The sequence below is a fragment of the Athene noctua genome, chromosome 3 (genome assembly GCF_965140245.1).
Source record: "Athene noctua chromosome 3, bAthNoc1.hap1.1, whole genome shotgun sequence".
In the NCBI taxonomy this organism is placed as follows: Eukaryota; Metazoa; Chordata; class Aves; order Strigiformes; family Strigidae; genus Athene; species Athene noctua.
The window spans coordinates 71,852,781-71,877,110 of record NC_134039.1 but is presented as its reverse complement, the minus strand read 5'-3'; the positions used below and the strand labels follow the sequence as shown (position 1 = coordinate 71,877,110).

At 38.9% G+C, this 24,330-nt stretch overlaps 1 protein-coding gene across 1 annotated transcript; it reads right to left on the bottom strand.

The window, feature by feature from the left end:
* Window positions 1-799: 799 nt before the first annotated feature.
* Window positions 800-18,357, bottom strand: REDIC1 (regulator of DNA class I crossover intermediates 1). The gene is made up of 12 exons (XM_074901681.1): window positions 18,327-18,357; window positions 16,111-16,246; window positions 15,106-15,238; window positions 14,548-14,614; window positions 12,586-12,786; window positions 9,467-9,573; window positions 5,083-5,615; window positions 4,790-4,862; window positions 4,051-4,111; window positions 3,419-3,485; window positions 2,263-2,354; window positions 800-1,675 (listed from the first exon to the last, which is right to left on the bottom strand). The coding sequence occupies exons 2-12, from the start codon at window positions 16,211-16,213 to the stop codon at window positions 1,058-1,060; spliced, it is 2,055 nt and encodes a 684-aa protein (XP_074757782.1). The 5' UTR covers window positions 16,214-16,246; window positions 18,327-18,357; the 3' UTR covers window positions 800-1,057.
* Window positions 18,358-24,330: the final 5,973 nt, after the last annotated feature.

The window sequence follows — 24,330 nt, the reverse complement described above, 5'->3', positions numbered from 1 at the left end:
ATCTTTTAACAGCTGTCTCCAAGGGAGAAAGTATAATATATTAACCTTATAAAAGCAAATCTCCTGCACTGTTTAAACTATAGTCTTCAGCATAGCTTCTGCCCAAGCCCATTTGTAATGAAGAGGATCCCTGCCCGCAACCAGCTGGCTAATGCCAGCATGTACACCACACACTTTTGTACACCACACACTTTTATATACACACACACACACACAGACACACAGAACATCTATATATAGAGAGATGTGTATGGAAGTAAAAGTGTATACAAGTGGAAGATGTCATAACAGAGTGAATCTCCCTGACACCTTTACTAGGAACTTTCTTAGAAGGAAAGAATATCACCCAGAAACAGTATTATCAGAAACTTTTATTTGTTGTAAGTTGTAGCTTCACACAAATACTGAAATGAAGAGGAAAGCATTTCAGATTTTCAGTCTGCAGGCAAAATACAAACACATAAAAGATTCATCAGTGTTAACAGCCACAGAATGAATCAGTAGAACTGCTATGGAAGGAAAATTAAGCACTATTTTTGTAAAAAGTATTAAGTTAGTTCTTTTAAAGTTACATTCTATGTTTGCAGTTGTAGACTTTCTTTTGTTTCCCATTTTTGTACTTAGCACAAACATATGGCAGTGGGTAGTTTGTCTGTTAAAATGGATAAGAATCAGAAAACAGTTCTGAACTAAGAGCCACATCAAGTATGTTTTGAAGTGAAACAGAATCTATCCACTCCCTTCAAGAGAAGCAAAGTCAATCCCAACCTACAGAATCCTGTGGATATATGGTGGGGAAGCCAATCTAATTCTTAAGGTTTACATTTACTAGGCTATTGTAAAATCCTGTGTTAACAGTTAGAGATCTATAGAAATCCATTCTTAGAGGTGGCAGTCGGTAGATATAGATCTATAGTTAATACTAATGTAAAGCAAATAAACAGCAAACAACTATTTTGTCTAACCAGGCTAGAAAAAAATCAAGATATTCCAATTAAATGAAACACACTGAGAACAGGACAAAACTTCTCTATTCCTTACAAGCCATTCTAGCTGGTCAGTGCTTACCTCTCTCCTTTATTATTTCAACAAAGTTCAGCACCTCTAGAGTCCTCCTGCCAACCAAGCTCAGATACTCGGGTTCAGCAGAAGATGCCGCTGTTGCGGCGGCGCCGCCCGTGCCGGCAGGCTGCAGCCCCTCAGGGGCCGGCATTTTGTGCCCTCCAGCGGTGCTCGCGGCGCTGGGAGGGGGGACCCCCCCCGGGCTGCGGACAGAGGGGCGGGAGCCCCCACAGCTGCACACCCGCATCCTGCCACACTGGGTGGCGACATCCACCTTCTCTGCTTCTGGAACAGAGCTCTCAGTCTGCGACCAAACATCACGGCGGGTACTGCGAGTGGCATGCCCTCGTTTGAGGGCTTGGGGTAAGGAGCTGCCCTCAGATGGGGCGGGCTGGTTTTTACTTTCCTCCTCTGTGGCACATAAAACAGACCTTTTCTCCTGAAGAGGGTTTGCTTCTTCTCTAGTCAGAGTACTTCTGGGCTGGAGAGGTCTGGTGTGAGAGGTCTTGGGGCACTCTGTGTTTGCTGAGCCTGAGACTAGGTTGACATCACTGATCTTCAAGGACTGATTGTTCAGATATTCCTTCTTTTTGGCTGCATCTTCCTCTTCAGACTGTTTGAACAGAATTGTGTGAATGCAGCTGTTATAAATAGTTCAATACTAAGGACTACATTGATGACTAAGTTAATTAAATAAACAGAAAGGCCAGATTTTGGTAGTTTGGGTTGGTTTTTTTAATTCTTTTTCCGAGGGTGTACCTGTGGCAGGGTGTACTTGTTGACGAGAAGGCGAGTAAGGTAGAATTTCACTCTCACACAGAATTTATATTCTTATATTGTGGCATTTTGTTGTTCAAGAATGGCTGAAAACACAGTGTGTCAAATCCACCTGCCTTACAGGCATGGGATGTGAGGTAGCTGTACATCAAGGAAGAATACAGAAGCTTGCTTTGCATCTTCCCACAGTCATTTTCCTGTAATTCCACAAGGCCTGGTATTATCAAGAGACCAGACCACATGTCTGTTAAACTACTTAGGAAAATTTACAGCTAATCTTTTCTTGTCTTCCTCACACATGATGTTGCCTTGTACAAAACAAAAACGTAAATAAGATTCCAGCTACATCCACCCTTAGATGCACTCAGGCACACAGATATAATTCAAATGTACCCTGCAAAGCCATAAAGGGGCAGTACTCACCCTGTTGGGACTCTGTCTGCCTTGGCAAGTAACAGGGAGACCGACTGCTGACTCCACATCTGAAAAATGAGACGAAAAGGAAAGAAAGCTTACTCACCAAAAATTCCCGAAACATCCAACTCTCAAGTACAGCATGTAGAATTAAACATGACTACACCTGATGCAGTTTTAAGATACTGTTTAAAGAATAAAGTGTTAATGATGTCAATCTAGTTCTCGGCAATAGCCAATTCTTCTCCTCTCAAGCTAACACGTCTTAACAGAAAGTGTGCAACGGGTGCCCCAAAGCTTCAGCTATGCTGTTAATCAGCAGCCTGCACCAGCAGCAGAAATGTGCTACCCAAAAGGAGGAAAGACTCTGCAGAGCAAGGGCAAGGAGAGACTACAGCAAACTCCCTGCACACACTGGCTGCCATGCAGGTTACATCTTTTTCTCTCGGAGGCCCTCAGGAGATCTTCTGCTCTGAAATACAGCCAGCACAGCTGAGCCCTACAGCTAATGAGGGAGCAGAAAAGATGTGGGGTCTCCCTCCTGATTCCTCTCATTCTGTTCACATGTGGAATGACAGCATATAGTCTAGTGGGAGAGAATAAATATTAGTAAAGACTGGACCAGTAAAATGGCATATGTCAAACATCTAACAAAGATATTAATTAATACAAAAAACATGTCAAAGATTTTTTCCCATCAGCTGAGGTCTGCAGGAATGGAAGGAAAGAAAATTACTGGCATTTACTTGGCACATTTACTATATGATGATGTTAGTAAACTTGAGCCATGGTTCAGATAATACTCTTGACCTCTCTTGTGGATTTATATTTATATTATATTAGTTACCCCGACTTTCAGAGCTGTCTTTTCAGTTTAGGGGACAACTTCGGAGGAAATGGGACAGTGAAAAATATGTGTGTAATACTCACCAGGGAGAAGTTAACCTGAATTTACCTCTTCAAGGAAAAGCAAACACAGATAGTTCTTTTACCTGGTAATGCTAGTCTTCTTTAAACAGTACTGTGTGAATCAAAAATACAAGCCCTCATCAAATGTAACATCCTAAAAAGGTCAAAACATTCTCCCTGGATATAAAAGTAACTATTACAGTTTCACATGTAAAGAAATATCTGATTTTTTGATTAATAATGAAATGGTACTAACCCTTCTCCACCTTGAGAAGATTTGAACTCCCTCCAAACTTACACTCTTTCTCTTGTGCTGCTGTGAACTTTTAAAAATAATTAAGTGTTAATAGTGAGGATTCAGCTGGATCAGCTCCTCAGGTGAGAAACATTCAGTTTCTTTATTACATAAAGAATTCACTGCACTGTACTGCAAATTATTTTAAGAGGTACAAAACCACTGAGCAATACTGCATGTACCTGCGTGACTTCTCCAGGCAAAATAGATAAAATATTCTTTATATGTATCCTGACATAAAGCTCCTTTACAATACGGAAGTGTCCTGCATATAATGTCTGGGCACTGCCTACAAAATCTGACCCTAAGGGTTAATTGTGCATAACTTTTGCACAATGTATTTCAGGCATCAGCTTAGGTGTGAATCAAACCATGTAAATGACAGCCTGAAAGAACTATCTATCTGAACCACTTCACTAGAAGCTGTTCTTTCTGGATTCCTTACATAAACCCTGACAAAAAAGGAATTTCCTCAGAAGCTAATTCAGTGAAGCTAAATTCAGCTTCTAACTGTTGTGGACATTCCTTCTCCACCTCAAATGAATGATGCAAACAGTAGGTTTGACAAAAATTATGTCTCTTTAAAAAGTTACCTCTTTAAATCCAAAGAGCTGGTTCTGTCTCCAGGCTGATTCTTTCACAGACTCATCATCACTGAGGGGTGCAAACACAGAATTCTCTGGTAAGTGATTTCCCCTCCTGTACTTTTATTTTCTTTCTGAATTAAAATCATTACTGGTGACTTTTTTTGTCTTCAATTTTTATTTTGCCTTCAGTAACCATGAAATGTTTCCCATTATTGAGAGCATTGAACTTATTTCTGAACCTTAGATGTAACACCAAGAATCTGTTTTTCACAAACTTCACTTCTGTTGAAACACAAAATGTAGTATGAGGGATAACAGAAGATAGCGCTGCTTTGTAAAATGGAAGGTGTTATGGATCAAAGACTTTTATAAAACTGTTTTGTAAAACATGGCGCACTCACATATGCTAACTTTAGTCCAGGAAAGACAGTAACTTCCTCTGTAATCAATGGAAGGAGACAGGGTCTTTTAGAGAGCAAGTCAGAGCAACAGCCTAACTTCAGGGACTCAGAATTGCCCCATGAAAAAGCCTTTCTCTGTACTTGTTATAGACAGATGAACAATGATATAAAGGACTTACCTGTGCATAAATTTATTCACATTATTCACTACTATTTTTACTGGGAAAACTGGGTACTCAGTAATCCTTTTGGAATTTTGCCTTCATATCCTCTTAGCAGGATTTCTCCAGTTCTCTGCAGTTACCACTAGCGTGTAGATGACTGATAAATTCTATGGCACTCACCTTTTTTTTCTTCTTGAATCATCCTGTACATTCTCAAAGTTAATCTGCTGATCATGATGATAAGCAAATGACTCTAAAATAAAGTAAACCTTGATTTTAAAATGCAATAACATAAATGCAATTTGAAACATAAATGCTTCTGTGAACTTTTAAAAATAATTTAAATAACTGGATTTAAAATTAAATCGCTACATGTTTTTGGTCAGGACAGACACATCTCTGGTTATAAAAACATATGTCTTTAAAAGGAGAGTAAAACCAAGAATATATGTCCTTAAAATAATGACACGCACCATTTTTTTCAAGGTTTGCAGGTTTTTCTTTCTTTTCAGAGAGTATGAAGCACTGCTGTCCCTCATGACAGTCCTGCAGGTGGGTTTTATGAAGTCCACTGGTATTCTCGTAGCTTGCACTTGAGGCATTGTTACTTTTAAGTAAAACCTGTCCTGGAGCTGTGAAAATGCCTTCAAGTTGTCTGTCTACAGAACTTTTTTTTGTATTGATGGCAGGATAAGCCTCTCTAGTATCATAAGGATAATTTCTGTTGGTCATTTGATTTCTATCATCATGATCAATGAAAAAAATGGCAGTACTGCTTTGGTTAACAAAAGGATTAAAATGCTTTGTGGAAGGATTATTATGGATTGGTTTGCTCTCATCTTCAAACAGTGCCAGAAAGGAAAAGTCACTTCCATCTTGGGGAGCTTCCAGTTCTGCAGTTTCTTTCACAACATCAAACAATGATTCTTTTATTCCTTCACTGTTTTCTGATTCGTTACTGGTCATTATCACTGGATTCTTGCTGGCAGAATTCATATAGCCCAGCCTGGGGGTGGGGGGTGAGGTTGAGAGGGGATAGAAAGGAAAAAACCAGTTTGCTCAGTACATAAATAAGCAAAATACTAACTGCTAACACAACAAACTACAATAACTTGATGATAAAAATCTCAAAGACTTTACTGCTCATCACGTTTGCTGTTGTCCCAAATGTACATTATTTCAACTGAAGTAGTGTCCTGTATTTTATTTCCACTTTATAGTAAGGTTGGTTTAAAAGGCATTGTTTCATGTCTCCAAACATCCCAAGACATGAGTCACCTTCCTGAGTAGGGAACTGTGATTTATAAAATCAGCCACAGTATGTCACTGCTGCTCCACCAGCTGACCAAAGAAGGCTACTTTGGGGGGGAAAAAAAAAAAAAAAAAAAAGAGGAAGACGGCTTCTTCCGTTCATAAAAACAGTTTATTCTTCAAGACTACAGTTCTCTCCTGTACTGAAAGGTCATAATAAGCTCTGTGTGCTGCTTAATTCCTGAGCTCTTGAGCAAGTGACTTCCCTTTGTACTTGAGGTCAGTAACCCTAATTCAGAACAGATTTTTTTTTTTTCTGTTCCACTGTCAGGAGGCCAATCAGACATTTTGTTCTGCCCATACTTCCCTACTGTGGCAGTGTACTCCCCGCCCCCAACCCGGCCTGTATGTCCCACAACTCTGCTCAGCTGACAACCACCAGTGGCGGTGGTAATGGATGCCTCTGGTCGTGATGGGCTGCATCCTACTCAAAGTGGATTCGGGGGAGATAGATAACAACACAATAGCCAAGGACTGATTTGAACAACGTGCCCACCTAACCACAGTGCTGGTCAATGTCCAACTCAAGACAAATTTGGAAGAAACTAACACCTGTCGTTCATATGCAAATATGACTATAAGTCAGTGCTCTTACTCCATAAATAGTGGACAGCCTAGGGCCCATTGAACTCTCCTGCACAGCAATGGACTGCAACCAAGATCTCCCCTTGAGCAGGGATTCCTCTTAAGGTTACTCCTCGAGGTTGAGAGAGTCCTTGCCACAACAGATTCTCGGTAAGTGATTAACAGCATGCTAAACTTTGAAATCTTAAGTGATATAAAGGCTTGATTGTGCATGCATAATCCTTTAGACATAAACTGTTGACCAAGTCTAGGACTATCTCTTTTCTGAGGAGTTTAGAAAGCAAGAGGGTCCATTCTGAACCTTGTGACTCAACTGGAAGCTCTCCCTGACAGTTTTGTCTGACCCTGTCCTCTATGTAGTAAATGTCAAGTGAACCTTGCCATTGAATCTTGTTAAACCACTGCCACATTTACTGTCAAACTTTGTTAAATTGCTCTTTTATATCAACAAACACATTGCTACCGCTCTCTTACGAGTGAAGTGTGTCACTCCACCCATGACTCCTACTCCACTTCTGATAGTAGTGGTTTTGAAGATGCTAGCATTATCAGCATGAAAGCTATCATGCTTTCACCTACTTGGCTCTTAATCAAACACCTTCACTGCTTTTTTCCAGACTTGATCTGCTGACTGACCTTTCAGAAAATCTGAGCAAAAAGTTGAGGCTTCTAAAGCACAGACAATTGGCAAAGGTGGCTGCTCAAAAAATGCCATTTCTTCAAAAAATTTTGAGCAATGCTATCAATGGAACTTGAAAACTGAAACGTAGTACAGAAAACTCTTACTGGAGAAAAATTCTGTAATGTTTTGATCAGCAAATACTTGGAACTGGATAAAGATCCTAGAGAACTTAAATGAGAAAGTAGTGTCCTCTACTTATAGAAACCTCCCCAGAACAGTTTGAAAAGGCTAAACACGCTGGAGTTTGTTTCTGGAGAAACTTGCATAAATCTACACGAGGAACGTAAAACCATTTTGTGAAGCAGTTCAGAGGCTCCTTCTTCACTCCAGCTGAACATTTTGTAATGCTAAGTAATAGTAGATGAGGAAATAAGACACCTAAAATTTTTAGTTAATATTTAATGACAGCTCTCAGATGTATGCGCATTGATTACATCTTCAGTATGTTACAATTACATTAAACAATTATGTAAGTTTATGCTTTTCGCATACAGCGAAAAACGGTCCCCTCCCAGGAGAACTTCCAGATCTTGAGGTATAAGAATTTATGGCTACAATGGATGAAAACAAAACAAGGATGATACAAATAAATAGATTTGAAGAACAGTTGTAAAGGAGATGTTGTTAGTGAGCCACGAATGGGCGGAGTACTAAGGAAGATGCCATAAACTGATGAGTGGAGGCCTGAAGGCCTGTGGAGGAATGAAAGGGGATATGTAGGTGAGATAAGGTTAAGTAGGGCTTTAATGTAAGGATATTCATCAGGAATTCACTAAGATACAGTAAGGAGAATGTTATCTCCAGTTTGCTGGAGATAGTTGGAAGAAGCTATGAGGAGAGAGAACGTTAAGGTGGCTAAGACTGGAAGCTGATGCTATCATCTGTTATCATGTGGTCAGTGAACTTATCAGTCACTTGACCTCCCAGGCAAACAGGTTATAAGTAATTCAGGAACAGCAAAATAATATGTGGCCTTTTTATGGCTTGTCGTGGTTTAACCTCAGCTGGCAATTAAGCACCACACATATGCTCACTCACTCCACCTATACTGGTGGGATAGGGAAGAGAATTGGGAAGAAAAAAGGTAAAACTTGTAGGTTGAGATAAAGACCATTTCATAGGATAGAAAAGGAAAGGGAAATAATAATAATAGAATATACAAAACAAGTGATGCACAGTACAATTGCTCACCACCTGTTGACCGATGCCCAGACAACCCCCAAACCGTGATGTCCCTCAGCCAGCTCCCTTCAGTTTATATACTGAGCATGACGTCATATGGTATGGAATATCCCTCTGGCTCATCTGAGCCATCTGACCTTGCTATGCCCCCTCCCAGCTTCTTGTGCACTCCCAGCTTCTGCTGGCAGGGCAGTATGAGAAGCTGAAAAGTCCTCAACTTAGTATAAGGACTGCTCAGCAACAACTAAAACATCAGTGCGTTATCAACATTATTCTCATCCTAATTCCAAACCACAGCACTATACCAGATACTAAAAAGAAAAACCCAGGACATGGTTCTATCCAGCCAAAGCTAGAGACTGACAAGAACATTCAACCAGACAGCTGACTTACAGAATAAAAAGGGTAAAGAAAGATTACCCCTGTAAGACCTCTAGATTGAAGGCAAGAGCCCATGGAAAGAAACTGAAATAAAATGTTTAGTATAAATGAGTCTGGCCCTAAACCCTCTGTGATTAAAAAGATTTTTAAACAGCACATACAAAAAGAAATATACTCTAGATATCTATCCATTCTTTTAAAAGGTATATATTCTCATAAAAGTATTACTAAACTAATTCTAAAAAAAAAAAAAAAATGCTATAGTAGGATCATATACGAAACAGAAGAAATTATTTGTTCCGGGAATCCCAAATGTAAACAGTGTAGGTGGAGAAGTTGCTCAATTGCCACAGCATCAAGGTAATCAGAAAAGAACTTGCAACAATGACAAAAACTAATGAGAGCTGGGGCAGCTACCCTCCCTGTGGCCTCTTAGTAAAGCTGTGCTTCTCACTTAGGGTGAATTCAGTAACACCATCATGTTTGTGATGTTGCAAAAAATAGATTATGATTCCAAGCACCTACCTAAAATTCACATTTTGCTGCCTTTCAGCAAATTTAAATAGAATGGTATGTTCAGTCTTTGCTTTTAATTTCAATTTCTATTTGAAAAGCACCAAAAACCAGTGAAAAAATGATTAATCAAGGTTATTTTAGTATTTTTCTTATTTAAACTTGACTGTTATTTCTATTGCTAATGTAAAATCACTGCCTACCTATGCAATGGCTTAAACAGTTCCTCAAGCACTGTATCAGACTTCCTGAAAATACACTGGCTCAGAGGTTTTATTATCCAAGGGTCTTGATCAGAACTATTTCCTGGCTGAGAAAACAGTAGAAGCTGTCAAACTCTGAATATATATAATGGTTATAGTGTTTAAAACTTTAAGGCTGGGTTTGCGAACAATATACATGTTTCCCCACTATTTTTACTTCTTTTTATCTTTACAGTGGAAGCCCAAACCCCTTTGCAGCCCAAAACTTATTACAGCCCAGCTGAATTCTGTATAACTCATACTTTTCCATATTTGCATATCACTGTTAATATGCAAAATGTCCTTTTAGCACCCTGTCCTCCCATAGTATGAACAACCTTGATAGACTGTAACAAGCTGATGTTCCACTGAAGATCACATAATCTGGTCTAGAAGGGACCTCAGGAGGCATCTAATCCCACCTGCTCAAAACTGGGCCAGCTTCAAGGTTAGGCCAGATTGTCCAGGATTGTTCAGGACTGAGATTCCACAGCCTGTTGGGGTGGCCTCTTCTGATGCTTAGCCTCTTTTATGGCAATATTTTTTTCCTATACAGAGTTTCCATTGTGGAAACTTGTGACTTTTACTTCTTGCCATTTCACTGTGTACCTCTGCCTCTGTCCTGTCTGTAACTGTTCAGACTGTGGAAGACAGCACTTAGTTCACCCCACAGCCCCATGGCCTTCTCTTTACCAGGCTGTGAAAGGTCCAATCTCTCCACATTCATCATGTGCTCCAATCTCCTAACAGATTTTGTGACCCTTCATTGGTCTTGCCACAGTTTGTTGATCTCTCTCTTGTACTGGGGGTCCCAGAACTGGACACAGTATTTCAGATGTGTTCTCACATATGCTGCTCAAAAGGAAACAATCACTTGCCTTTGACTGCTGGGTATGCCCTTTTTAATAGAGCCATCTATGTAGTTGGCCTTTGCTTCTACAAGGGCACACTGCTGACTCACGTACAACTTGTTGTCCACCAGCACCCCCAGATCCTGCTCTGCAAAACTGCTGCCTGATCAGTCAGGCCCCACCTGCACTGACAGGCAGGGTTATTTCTGCCGAGGTACAGGGCTTTGTATTTCTCTGTGTCAAACTATGAAGTTTCTGGTGGCCGCCTTCTTGTGAAGATCCCTCTGAGTAGCAGCCCTGCTACTGTAATGATCACTCAGCCAGTTTGGTGTCATGCATGGACCCGTTGAGGGTGCATTCTGTCCCACTGTCCAACTCTCTAATGAAGATGTACTGGACTTGGTATTAATCTCTGGGGATCCCTGCCATTACTGACCTGTTGCAAATTAGACTTTAGCTGACAGACAACTACTTTGAGCATGATGGTAACAGTCATTTTTTACCCATCTTATTGTCCACTCATCTGGTTCGTATAGCCCCACTTTGGCTACTAGGATCCAAGAGGAAACCTTGTCAAAAGCCTTCCTAAAGTCAAGGTAAATATCTGATTCTTTCCCTTATTCATAGAGCTAGCAATTTCATCACAGAAGGCAGTCAGGTTCATTAGGCATCGTATGGTCTTGGTAAATCTATGATGACTGTTTACAGTCACCTTCTTGTTCTTCATGTACCTTGAAATTGCCTCTGGGAGGTCTAGCTCCATAATCCTTTCAGGGACAGAGGTGAGATAATACTTCCTCAGATCGTGCTTATGTTTTTGCAGATGGGCATAACATTTGTGTATTTCTTGTCACTGAGAAGCTTTCCTGATCACCACAGTCTTTTAAAGATGATAGACAACTGCCCTGCAGTGATGTCATCCAACTCCCTCAATATACTTGGGCACACCCTGTCCCAGTCCTATGTATTTCTTTATGTCCAGGTTACTAGGGATTTCCCAACTTTTTCCTCCACTACTGTTTTTTACTATTCTCCCCCAAACTTTCTACTGAGCTTTAAGATGTGCCAGAGAGCAGACCTTGTCAGAAAAGCCTGAAGCAAAGCAGGTCTCGAGTGCCTCAGACTTTTCCATGTCCTTTGTCACTAGGTCTCAACTCTATTTAGCATTTCCCTTGGTTTCCTTTTGCTGATGACATACCTATAGAAGTCCTCCTTGGTGCCCTTCTCACCCCTTGTGAGTTTCAGCTCTGACCATCCTAATGCCACCCCTCCAAGCTCAGGGGATGCTGCTGTATTCTTCCTGAATTGCCCATGCCTCCTTCCACACATCCCTTTTGCATCTGAGCTCACTCAGGAGTTCCCCGATTTAGCCAAACTGGCCTCCAGGACCTACTCATTCTCTTGCACACTGAGGTGGACTGTCCTTGTGTTTTGAAAACATCCTCCTTTGTCCTTTAGGTCAGCTTTCTGTACATTTCTGCCTACCCATTCCCTGAACAACCCAACATTTCCCCTTCTGAAACCCTGAAGTACTCCTTCCTCACTTACCTCAAGACTTTAAAATACCACTGGTGACACACATAGAATTTGGTTTATTATTTTCAATAAATAATATATTTTCAAAAAATAGAGTATATTTGCTATTACTTTCCTAAGGATGATTTTTTTTTAAGAACCCCAAAGTTAACAAAAAGAAAAAAAAAAAACCAGTTTTATGCATCAGAAAAATAACTTTCAATCATTTCTTAAACTTTACTTGAGTTGAACATCAGGCTTTTCTCAATCCTTTTAGGAGCAGTGAGAATATTGTACGAAGTATGTTACTCACTGAGACACTGCATCATTACAAATTAGGTCACAGTGATCACCTGGGGTGATACGATACCCAGTTATACTAACTGTACATTTAAGAAAGTTGTATTTATATCTGTAATACATTTCCATTTTCTTTAACCAACTTTACAAGCCAGAAACAAAAGAAAGTCAGCAGTATGTGACTCTCTTTATGCATATTTCAGTGATACTGAGAGCTCAGTGAACAAAAGCTCAAGTTAAGCGTATTTTATAACAATAAAAGAAATATATTTGTATATATGTAATATTGACTGCCACCAGCCTACAGGAAATGCTGATTCATAATTATCTTCACCATTATGCTAATTCTACACCCCAAATAAATGAAAGTTAGTTTAAAGTAATTCTGTGGAAATGACAAAATATTAACCAAACCTGGGTTTGCAGCTTCTCTTCATAGGTCTGTTCCCAAGTGTTGCCCATTAGCTTTGTGTTGAAATTTTCTTCTAAAAGTTGTGTGCAGTTAGAGGACCAAAAACCAGTAGAGGACAATGGACAGGCACTAAAATCTCTTGCTGTGTTGTCTTCATGTTCCATACTAGAGTCAGCACACTTTAATTTTGTTACTTGTGATAACTAGACAAAACATAGCCAAGAGATATTTATCTAAAACTGTTTTGATGTAAGCATAAAGTTCAAAGTAATCAAACCTTTCCATATCTTTTACATCTCTGCAAATATACCACATGCAAGCAAAAATATTCATGTATTTTGATATGATTTTTTCACTAAAAATGAAGGTAACAAGGGCTTATTTCAGGGAATAACATAAGTAGCTACTTAAGTTGAAGCATGCACACAAATGTTGCCCTGAGGAGAGATGGGTATAAATACATTTTTAGCTTTAGATGTGTAGGTAAATGATCTGCTGACTTGGTTCGTAAGTAGTAAAATGAAAAATATTTTAATCCATTGAGGAGTGAACTCCAGTGTGTTGTGATACCAACAATGTTATCTCAAGCAGATCAGAACACAAGGAGAAATTTGAAGGCAAAACTCATGGCATGTCTCTGTATCCACAGCTACATGGAAGTAATGCCTGCAATCCAGTTTGTCCCATGAAAGAACACAAGCTATTGATGGAGTGCAAAAAGCCTCGTACATTAATTGCACAAAATCTTTGCACCATAAAACTCTAAGTTTCCAGAAAACTGAAAATTTTTATTTTTATAACCCCTCTTTCTGCTTAATAAAGTGGATGTATCTTAATTAATTAAATTGGGTATACTTCAACTTAATAATATCTTAAAAACAATTCTTTGCAACATACAGGACTTAGACTTTATGTTTTGATCCATATATTATATTAGCTTTCTGTGTGTGCATGCTGCATTATCAAGTGTTTTAATAAACTGATGTAAATATGTATGTACAAGTGGAGGTTGAGGAGAAACTTAGCTAGCATTTTGATCCATTATTTCTGGCCACACTAAATCTGAAATATGTCCTCTCTGTCTTCAAGACATTCCCTTATGACTATAAGGGAAGGCTGACTTAATGTGAATATCCAAAAAAGTAGTGGCAGCTCATGGGGATCGTAGCTGAAACACATTATACAGCTAAACCTTTCACCTATACTAAGGAATTCTTCCCAACTCCAAAGAAAGGAACTCCTAACACCAGAAAAACATCTTTCTTTCTCATTCTAGGAAAACATGAATAGGCCAAGAAAACTCAGAACAATACAGTGCAAGCATCTTTTGCAAGCATCTTTCCCTCAGATTCCTATCTGATATGAACAGCAGAAATCAGTGGAGCTATATTATCAAGCAAGTCTGAGTCATGTAAACTGTCTTCTAACAGATTTACTAACTTGAGTGGGTTTTTTGTTTAGCTTTTTTTTATGAAACAGTAGAATGGGTCATTAAAAAAAGCTTAAATTCCATCTAGAGAATGTTTTTCGCTGTAACTTCAATGAGTGTAAGAACTTCCCAATTGTACCCACTGAGACTTGTGCTTAAATTCCTCTCAAAGACTCACTTCTGTCTATGCTTCTCATATTTCATCACTTCGCATTTTTGCATATTGTTTTTAATTTACCTGTTGTTGGCCTCAGCCTCTTCTCCATAACCTCTGTCCTATGTGACTAGCTTAGGGCACAGATATTCTTAATTATTTTGGAAAATGCCTAAAACAAGGTGAGCCTTTCAAGAAATATGTAAGAAATAGCAGGAACAAATATAAAATATGACTGCCAAATAAAATATCAATATAGCCTTAAAGAGGAAGACTTTACATGTTTCACTATCCATGAGATTTGGTCCCTGAAAAATCACTTAAAAATACAGCCATTGCTGCACATTTTTAGCTTTACATCAGTGGGAACAATAAACTTACATTATGCTGGTATTTTACTTTCTCTGAGAGATGCTGCCTTCTGCTGTCCAATACTTGTTTTTGTAACCTTGTAAAATGAATAAAAACATCCTATGAAATACAAGGTATAAAATTTAAAACATTCTGAGTATTAATTTCAAAATAATTTAAGAATATTTTTCCACACATCTTAAAAAGGCCTGATTCTTAAGCAGTTATGAGCAGCCAGTGTGTGAGTCAGCCACTTTAGGGTGTCTGAAGTTGGATGAGAAAACAGTGCAAGCAGAAAACGCTATTTGAATAGCCTGGTCTGTGAGATAAACTTAGTGTATGTACCTGACATGAGTAAAGAAACTCTTTAAAGAAAATCTCTCAGCTTCATTTACAGCTTTTTATTTACAATACATTTATTTACTCTCTCATATTAAGAGTATCACTGTAATACTAGGAGTGATTATGAAACTTCTGTCTTAGAATGGTATATGTATGTTTACTTAATACCCCAAATATAAAATCATCGTGAAATACCTTTTCCAGAACTTCATTATAGATTCACTACTGCCTATTTTATACAAGTACCTGTTCTGGATGCCATCTAAGTTTGACGTACGTTGTATATGTAGTGATGACATGGGAAGCTCTACATTCTGCCTCCTAACAGGTATTTTTACATCTTTAGTGATATTAACATGGACTGGCTTCCTCGTGTTCTCTGCAATGAGAGTATCTGGAATGTCAGTGCTGGGCTTGAAGAAAGTTTTGAACTTCCTGAATTTTCATTAGAGTACAAAAGTTGTTGGTTTAGGTTTCCTAATCCATTTAAAGCCATATTTTTTGCTTTCTTTGTTACTAGCAATGCAAGAGCTTTCTTCTAAATGGCATTATAGCATAAAATTATTTATCGTCATCTGCTGTGTGTAGACAGGCTCTGTTGCCCTCCTCACCTAATCTTCCTGAGCACAGGACAACAAATTTTCCACAATCTGGTTTATGAATATGTGACGGAGGATAGGAATCATAGAAGCATTTAGGTTGGTAAAGACCTTTAAGATCATCGAGTCCAACCATTAACCTAGCACTGCCAAGTCCACCACTAAACCATGTCCCTAGGCACCCCATCTACATGTAAAGAGTTAGCACTCAAGTTGCAGAGATGTTTTTTTAGGAGCTTAACGATGGATTTTAAGAAAGTTACTCTGGGTAGAACTGACAGACTATTCCAAATGTGCCACAAAAGTTACTAAAAAGGAAGTGAAACACTAATGGACCCATTCAATGGCAAAGAGAAAAAAAAGTCAGTGTAGGGTAAAATTAATGAATGGAATGAGGAAGGTGCGTAAGTGTTACACAGTTTTAAAGGTGAAGTAGGCAGTACCAAGGTTATCTGATTCTTCTTATGTCTTGACTTTTTATTCAATCATTGTTTTTGTATTTACTTACAATTTTTTATTTTAAAAGCAAAACAACACTTACTTGAGCATTAAGTTATAAGTGGAAGAACAAGAACTAAAATAATAGCAGTAATAATTAAGGATAACTGATTCTATTATCTGTAAAGTCAGAACATTGTTACACTAAACTCACCAGTGTTTTCTTTTTTGGTTGATATCTGGTTAACAACATACAGATTGAGGAGATCTAAACTGACTGCTGAACTTTTAGGAGACGGTACTCCCAGAAGCTTCATCTTTGATTTAAGTTTCTTCTTTTCAAAGAACTCCTACATTTGTTAAAAGACAGAATAAGTTTTTGACAGAAGCGTTAACATTAGCAGCATATATAATTCTTTTCAAATTATCATTCAAGACTTGGTAAATAAATCCTAATAATAAAATCACATGATTAAATCTCTCTGAATTTCACACCCTGTCTACTGTTATTTAGTTTATTTTTATTGCCTTGAACAAGACTGCAAGTATACTCTAGTCATATTCAAAATAAATCACTGTTCTCTTAATGCCAAAAACTTCGTCCTTAAACACTCATGCTTCAAATTTTGTGTATGATCATAAAAATATTTATTTAAAATAAAGGACATATCAAAATTCTGCAACGAAAGTCTTTAAAAGTTTAAACTTGGGCTTTTTAGGCAACTTATAAACTAGTAGGCAAATAAATCGACAAGATTACCTACACACAGCCATCTATAATGACACAAAGGGTTTATTGTTCTCCAAATTTGTCTTTCTCAACATTGAAAATAGTCTTGTGACAGAAAAAAGAGAAAAAAGTAAAGAAGAAAAATCTCTAAGACTGGGACTTCAGAAAGGCTTTTTGTTGTGAGAAATAAAAAGAGACATGACTAACACTTTGAATACATCAGGCAGATAATTCTGGAAAATTTAGGAAACAAAAATCTTCAGTTTGTAGGGGACTATTAGTAATCATCTTAAAATCACTAGCATCAAGCACAGCAGATGAATAAAACCAGTAAGATTTCTTTATTTTAACCACAAGAAGGATACTGAAAACTGAAGGCTATGCCAAAACATACGCTTTTCTTCTGAATTGTAATTCCTCTCATGACTGCAGATTACATGTAACTAATATACCCAACATGTTTGTTGGTAACTATTTTCCAGTATAATTTATTATATCATAATCTTTAGCTTTCTAGGATGTTATCATCTGTGGAAAACACCTGTTCTTCAGTTAAGAAGAATATCTGCAGTAAGGTAAATTCAGCCTGTGTACAAATCAACACTTCAAAATACATATTGCTTTGGAGTCCACACCCCCAAAATGTATCCATGTTCCTTCAGTGACCCAGGTATTTTCTTCCCATCACCTATAAATTACTACGTTACTATTAATTGTGTAATAGCAATTACAGAATTACCGTTGTGTGTAGTAATTTAGTAATTCAGCACTAAATTACTAAAACCAAGCCTGTCTTGGATCCTTTTCTGTTTTCTCTCCTCCACTGAAGCAAATTACATAGTTGAAATGGAAATTACATGGCTTAGACCAAATCCCTGAGAAAAAAAGGTATTCTGAGAACTCACAGGACTTCAGGAGACTGGGAAAGCAACAGGGACAACAAGCTGCTGGTAGCTCCCACATTCCCTTAGGTAAAGGTTTTCATTTCAGAAACTGTCTCCATAGTATCAGCCTGTTTTTCCTCTTCCTGTATATGCCAGTGCATCTGCTCTGGGCATTGGCTGGTACCAGCTTCAAGTGGTGGAGCTTTCATATACTGTGTCTTTTTTCCCTGCTGCTGAGGAGGAAACTGACTTCTCTTATTGTGGTTATAACTATTTTACCTTACTGTTTTCTTTCTCTTTCCTGTTTGAAATGTCTTCTGCTATGCTAGGGATAAATTTGATTCTATCATTTCACTTTCAGATTCAAAATACAAATAAGATGGCCTACTTTTGCAAATGCTGGAATGAAGTACTTCAGTGAGCCTAACATTCTTTTATGTAGCCCAGAAAAATAGCTGTGTATACGTGTAACTGTTAGGCTAGCTGACCACGTGATTGTTACTGTGAGGCTTCAAGCAAACCCGTGTGTCAGCACATACCAACAAAATATAGTAACAGAAGTAATTCAGTAAAACTTAAATTGTGCACATTCACTCATTCATGCCTTCTCCTACTCCCTCCTCTTCCTGCTGGAATTCAGCGTAGTAAACCTACAACAAGACTTGTTCCCTAAAAGTTACATGCAGTCAGGCAAACACATTACAACTGCTAAGTTATAGTTCTGACTCACTCCAAACGCTTGAAAGTTTTTCCTAAGTAAACCAACTGAAGCATTTATATAGCAGTATAAAATGCAAGATGGCTAGAACTGTTTACCTTTTGTTTTCTCCTTTCCTGCTTTAATATGATTCTGCTCCTGAAAGATGCAAATTATTACTGGTTTAATTGTAAAAGTATTGATGGTATTGAGAATTTAGAACACAAATATGTTATGTTATGCTATGTTATAATGGACAAAACCTTCAGGTAGTAAAGTCAACATGCATCTGTTGGAAGTCGGATTGATCGTGGTTTACTCAGGTAAAGATGGGACCACATTCTATCTTAGGGCTACCAAACACATTGAATGTTTGGAGTTAAAAGCTTTTAGTTGACCTGTAATGCAACATTTCATCGATTAACTTCTTAAAACACAAAAAATCTTTCTCAATATAGTATTTTCTCCTAATTTTCTTTGTTATGCTGCAACAGAGTTACAAAACCTTATCAGCAAAGAAAATGAAGGAGCACAGTACAAGTGCCTTTTGGGGACTACCTTTTGGGACTTTACAGAATATTGTGAACATTTTGTCACTACAAGTTTTATTGGGCTGCAGTTTGTGCAATATAGGAGAGAATTATATCTTAAACATAGTTTTAAATGATTTACCTACAGGACATGGTGCATAAAATTGGAGCTCTGGGTCACCACTGTGAGCAGGGCGAGCATGGCTGCAATCCTTGGGTCAGTAAGATTAGGACTTTTTTTTGAGAGTTAGAAATAATGGAGATCCCCTTGGAATTACTTACTTTTTTTTTTTTTTTTTACTGTGATTAAAGTTAGAACACAGTTTCTAAATATATGAACATAACTTTTACCCCTGCAGTGGGTAGTAGCTCCAGTAATGGATAGTTTTTCTGACACTGAAATACAAATCCCAGACTCACCTGAGGAATCCTGACAGATAATTAACAGCAGCAGACAGCAGCAGGCTGATCTGCTGTTTGCTAAGTGAGTGCAATACTCCTTCACCTGCTTTTTCTTACAGACAGAATAGTATGATAGACAGGCACTTAGGACAAAGTTGGGGTTGTTTTTCTTTTTTGAAACCGAAGCTGTCCCTTCCCCCTGCGTCATATAGGCAACTTTCAGAAACCTCATTTTGCTGGGAAGACTTCCAGATGGGTAAAGCATTATTTTAGCTTGATTTGTCATAGAGTCAGGATGATTATAAAGTTGTGTTTAGCAAAGTGACTTTCAAATGGCTGACAAAATCTGTGGGTTTAAATTTCTAGTAGATAGGCAGATGGCATAGCACCTAAAGAAACTGAGCATTATCCTTTTTTTTTTTAATGTTACAACTCAGCTGGTGATTATTTTACTGTTTCAGTAGATCTCAATAACTATACATCTTTTTCCCCAAATGGTAATCACTGTGATAGAGCATGAGGAAAGGCCCAGGCACAAGAGCCTCACCCAGCCCCAGTCTGTGGAGAGATACTAGTCCCAGACGAGACCCACCCTGCCTGGTGTGGGAGGGCATCTGCATCCCCTCACACAGTCTGGGTCAGGAGGGGACACCAGGACTGTCACACACACCATGGCCTGCTTCTCTGTGAGGGGACACCAGGCCTGAAACACACACTGCGGCCCTGCTGTTCTGTGAGGGGACACCGTGGCAGTTACACACATCCTGGTGCTACACTGGGTCAGTCACACCCACCATGGCCATGCCCAGTCTGTGAGGGGACACGAGAGGGAGGGGGTGCCACACACACTATGCCTGTGCCTGATCTGTGAGGGGACACCTGGGAGGTTACACCCACCCTGGCCATGCCCAGGCTCTGAAGGGACACTGGGCCTGCACCATGGCTGTGCCCAATCTGTGAAGGGACACTGCTTCAGCATGGGGCCATTTCTAGCAGCCTTTAAAGAGTTTCACTCACCGGCTGCCGCCGACCCAGTTCATTTTCTACTGCTGAAGAAGGAGGGAGGGCTGCTGTGGGTGGTGCTGGAGATGGAGAGGAGAGGCAATGGCCGCCACAGGGATGGTTTGCTGCCTCCCAGCAGGGCCACAGGGCCCTTCTGCAAGGCAGCCTCCTCCCTGGGAGCGCCAGGCAGGTGCTCTCCATGCCCTCAGGTTGCCCAGTGCTGGCAGAGAAGACAGAGAAGGTGGAACAGTGACAGACAGCAAAAGGAAAGGATGCAGAAAGCCAGAGAGGGCAGGATAATGGGGAGATGATGATGCTCTGGTTGCTGCCACCCTTCCTCTACCACTGGCATTTCTACACAGGCTGCTGCTAGAAGCCATTGCCCTTTGGCAAAAGAATCACAAGACTCTTGCTGTCCCAAGTGAATCAAATTCACAGTTATTGGAGTGGGTTACACAGACGTTGACATTTTGTCTTTCAGGACCAGCTTGTTACTGTTACAAACACCATAACTTCTAGGGCAAGAGAGAAGCACCTTCCTCCCCATCCTGCTCTTCCTCAGGTATTTTAAGGGCAACAGGGGAATCAACGAGCATTTTCTACTAGTAGGCCTTGTTGCCCTTGGAGCTGCCTGATGAGCTTTTGTGTGCAAATAGCAACAAACCCTCAAGGAGGGACACAGGGCTATGGGAGCTCCCCGAGCATCTTGGCAGCAACGCGGCTACCCTTGTTCCCTTCCCTGTGACTCACTGCCATCATTTCAGCAAGTGAAGGCACCCATTTACTATTCTATATGAATCTTTTTCTGTGGTGTTTCTTTACTGAGTTATCTTTAGGCTAACATTTTTCAGGGTACTAATGTTCAATTACCATTGGTACAACAATGTGAAGAATGCTCAGAGCAGATATTAGGACCCTGATATTAGAAATTACCCAAGTTTTCTTCTTTCTAATATTTTTAATTTTGCTAGGGTGTTTATAAAATCCACCACTAAAAGACTGTAAAAGTGAAAAGATCTGCTTCTCTAAAATATCACTAATTAAACTGAATAAAGTAACTGGACAGAATGTTTTATCATTGTGATACCCCCAGTAATTCTGATTAGTATGCATAATTGTTTCTTGTAACAACACTAGATTAAAATCTTCATAGTAAAATATATCTGTATGTTAAGCATGTGTGACTCTACAACTATGACAGATGATGAGAGACTGAAAGTTTATTTAACTTATTTCATCACCTGAAATAATCCTTTTTATTTTATTTGCATTTCCATCTAGAATAAATGATTAACTATGTCTAAGAGGTAGTTTCAGGCATGGCATAATCAAATGCCTTCTACTTTTGTTTTTCTAACATACAATATTTTCTGTACCACCCTTACTCTTCCACAGCATTATCTGGATTTAAAGGAACGGACTGCACTCTTCTTTATGTTCGATTTAACGAGTCTGGTAGTTAGCAGTAGTTCATCGAATCCAGGAAAAGTGATGTGGCAGATTCAATCAATTATTTTTCAACGTAAGAAATCTTCCCCTCCTCAAAATTTTTCTGCAGATAAAGCTGAAACACCTTTCAAATGGTCATAAAATAATCAGTTCTTTCTTTGATGAAGGCAGTAAGCAGTGAAATAAGATGAGACACATATGACTCTAGATTCCCAGTGTTTACATATTCCAACTTGACTGTCAACATTTGAAAACATTGAAATAATTGATCTGAATTTCCAAGTGATGCCATACTTTCAAAGAATTGCAGGACATGATTATTAATTTTTAAAAGGTCATGGGTTTCATGGAGCTTAGTTGCTTCTCTGGAAAGTGAAGTAAATGTAGAACAAGGAGACTTCCTCTGTGTGTCAGAAACTGAAGTTTAAAGAAGAAAAAAGCCTTGAAGATTTTCCTTTTTTGTAACTTTTTAACAGCCATTCTTCAGAATATCTAACTACATCTCATGTTCCTTTGTTAAGAAAGTATTATACAGGAACTTATTCAGAAAGGCTTTCCAACCTTCGGCACTTGAGTTTTCCCCTCTGATATGCTTCGCAGATCAGCTTTAGATATAAGTGATGTAGCAAAGCAGTCCAAAGCAATGTACTATCTATCTGATGTAAGACTGCATTCCTTCAGGAAGGCTGGTGTTGAAACGTTGACCATGCAACTTTCGGCATCCAGCTTTGAGTCCTCACAGAACTCTTCTATAATCAAACAAGATGGAAAGGGGTCTTCTGATGGGTGACTCAGAGCAACTAAATTAGGCTCCTCCTCTATGTCTCAACGCCCAGAGAGGAAGCAGCCAGGTTAGATAACTGAAACTGCATGAAGTGAAAGTGTGTGCTACTGTCTGCAGCATTATTGAAGATTTGAACACCCTTCCTTCCCTAAGCAGGACAGTTTTTCCCTTTGAGTGAACAGACACTGCTTATGTAAAATTTTGTACTCACTGGAGACAATAAGAGAGAGAGATGTGTTTCCAAGTAATACTTAGAACTAACTGCAAATGGTTCTCATGCTTCTTAATGAATCTTCCACTTCCCAGCAAGTGTCCTCCTCTAATGCTCTTTATAACAAAGGAAGGTATTACTAGACAGATGAATGTGTAGTAAAAAAAAAAAAAAAAAATTCGGGGATTTTCACAGTTGGGTTTAAAAATTTTACAATATTACCACATTTTTTGGTGTTAATTTAACATATTTTAACTTTTTTTTTTTTTTTTTTCCCAAATGTTTGATCTAGCATTAGGTAACTAAATCCCTCCAACCACATAAAAGATGCAGAGTAACTGAAATACTTTTGAATTCTCATCCAGAGTAGGAATTTCTGGTACTTTAAAATGCCAGGATACACTTATTTAGGTGCCTAAATATTGACCTAATTATCTAATGCTAGGAATGCATGACTGAAAAAACCATCCTGTTCCAAGCGAAAGCTTTTGGTTGGCAAACCCAGTGCTTAAGTTTTGTTTACAAATTGCATGGTCTTCTTCCAGTCAATGCTCCTCTGCCTGTCCCTTCCCTGAGGGACCAGCTTATGGACAAATAAAGTAAAACTATCCTTGTGGAGTTTTACATTGACCTGGTTGGTGGTTTTGCCCTAAAAGAGTTCTTTCCAAAAAAATGGCTGTGATCTTGCAAAGTCATGATAGAGTCTGAGGAGGTTTAAAACAGAAGACAAAACTTGTTTGAAAAACAAAGTTTCCCCTTTAAAATGTAGTTCCTTTTAAAGACAGAATTATCTTACAATTAATTTAATGAAAAGTCCTTCCCCCATTCACCTTTAAAGGACAGAGGCCTTTTTTAATTTACTCTAAGGTCATTAGTACAAAGAATTCTAGAAAATGCAGAAAGCCCAAAGATTTTTATATTTTACTGCAAAACACTAACCTTCAGCCGAACATCTAAAGAAAAACACAGTGGGCTTCCTTATGTTTGTGTACAGGGTAGCATTAGATTAGAAAAATATTAGTAAATTGCTGTATGAGATGAGTAGCATTCATTTGGTATGAAATCCCAGTTTAAATACCTACAACATATATTGAAATCAATGACTACCCATGCATTCAATAGAAGAACAGTTTTGCCCCTGCTGTGCAGGAAACAGTGCAATAAGAAGCCACCTTTTGTGGTTGTTTCACCTGATATGTGCTCCTTGCTGAGCTGGATTCATTGCATTTGGTTTGAAGGAGTTAGGAGTGAACATACATGGAAAGGGATGATGCCATTAGTCCAAAGACTAGAGTGTAGAGATGCTGAATAGTTTCCAAACACAGCAAGCCAGCCACCTCAGAGAGAAACACATAATCTACACGGTTTGAAATTCAAAGCCCAGTTGGGAAGAACATGGGATTGGATCTACATGTCAAACCACCAGCCAGGATAGTACCACTGACAACAGTATATGGACACGTTGCTATACGAAGCAGATGCCATCCCTAGTCGGTATTATTTAGATGGAATTATTTTTCACAGAATTAGCCCTCAAGATGAAGTGCAGACCTTGGCTGATGGAGAACAATGCACAAGATCTAGTTCAGAATCTCATGCTGGAATCCCCACTTGATAAAAACAGTATTTCTGCAAAGATCAACAAAGGCCAAAGAATCCTCTATAGTTGTGCTAAACTCCAGTAAGGGAACAATGTGAGGCTTGTTAAAAACAAATTAGGGGAGGGAGCTAAAATAACTAAATCC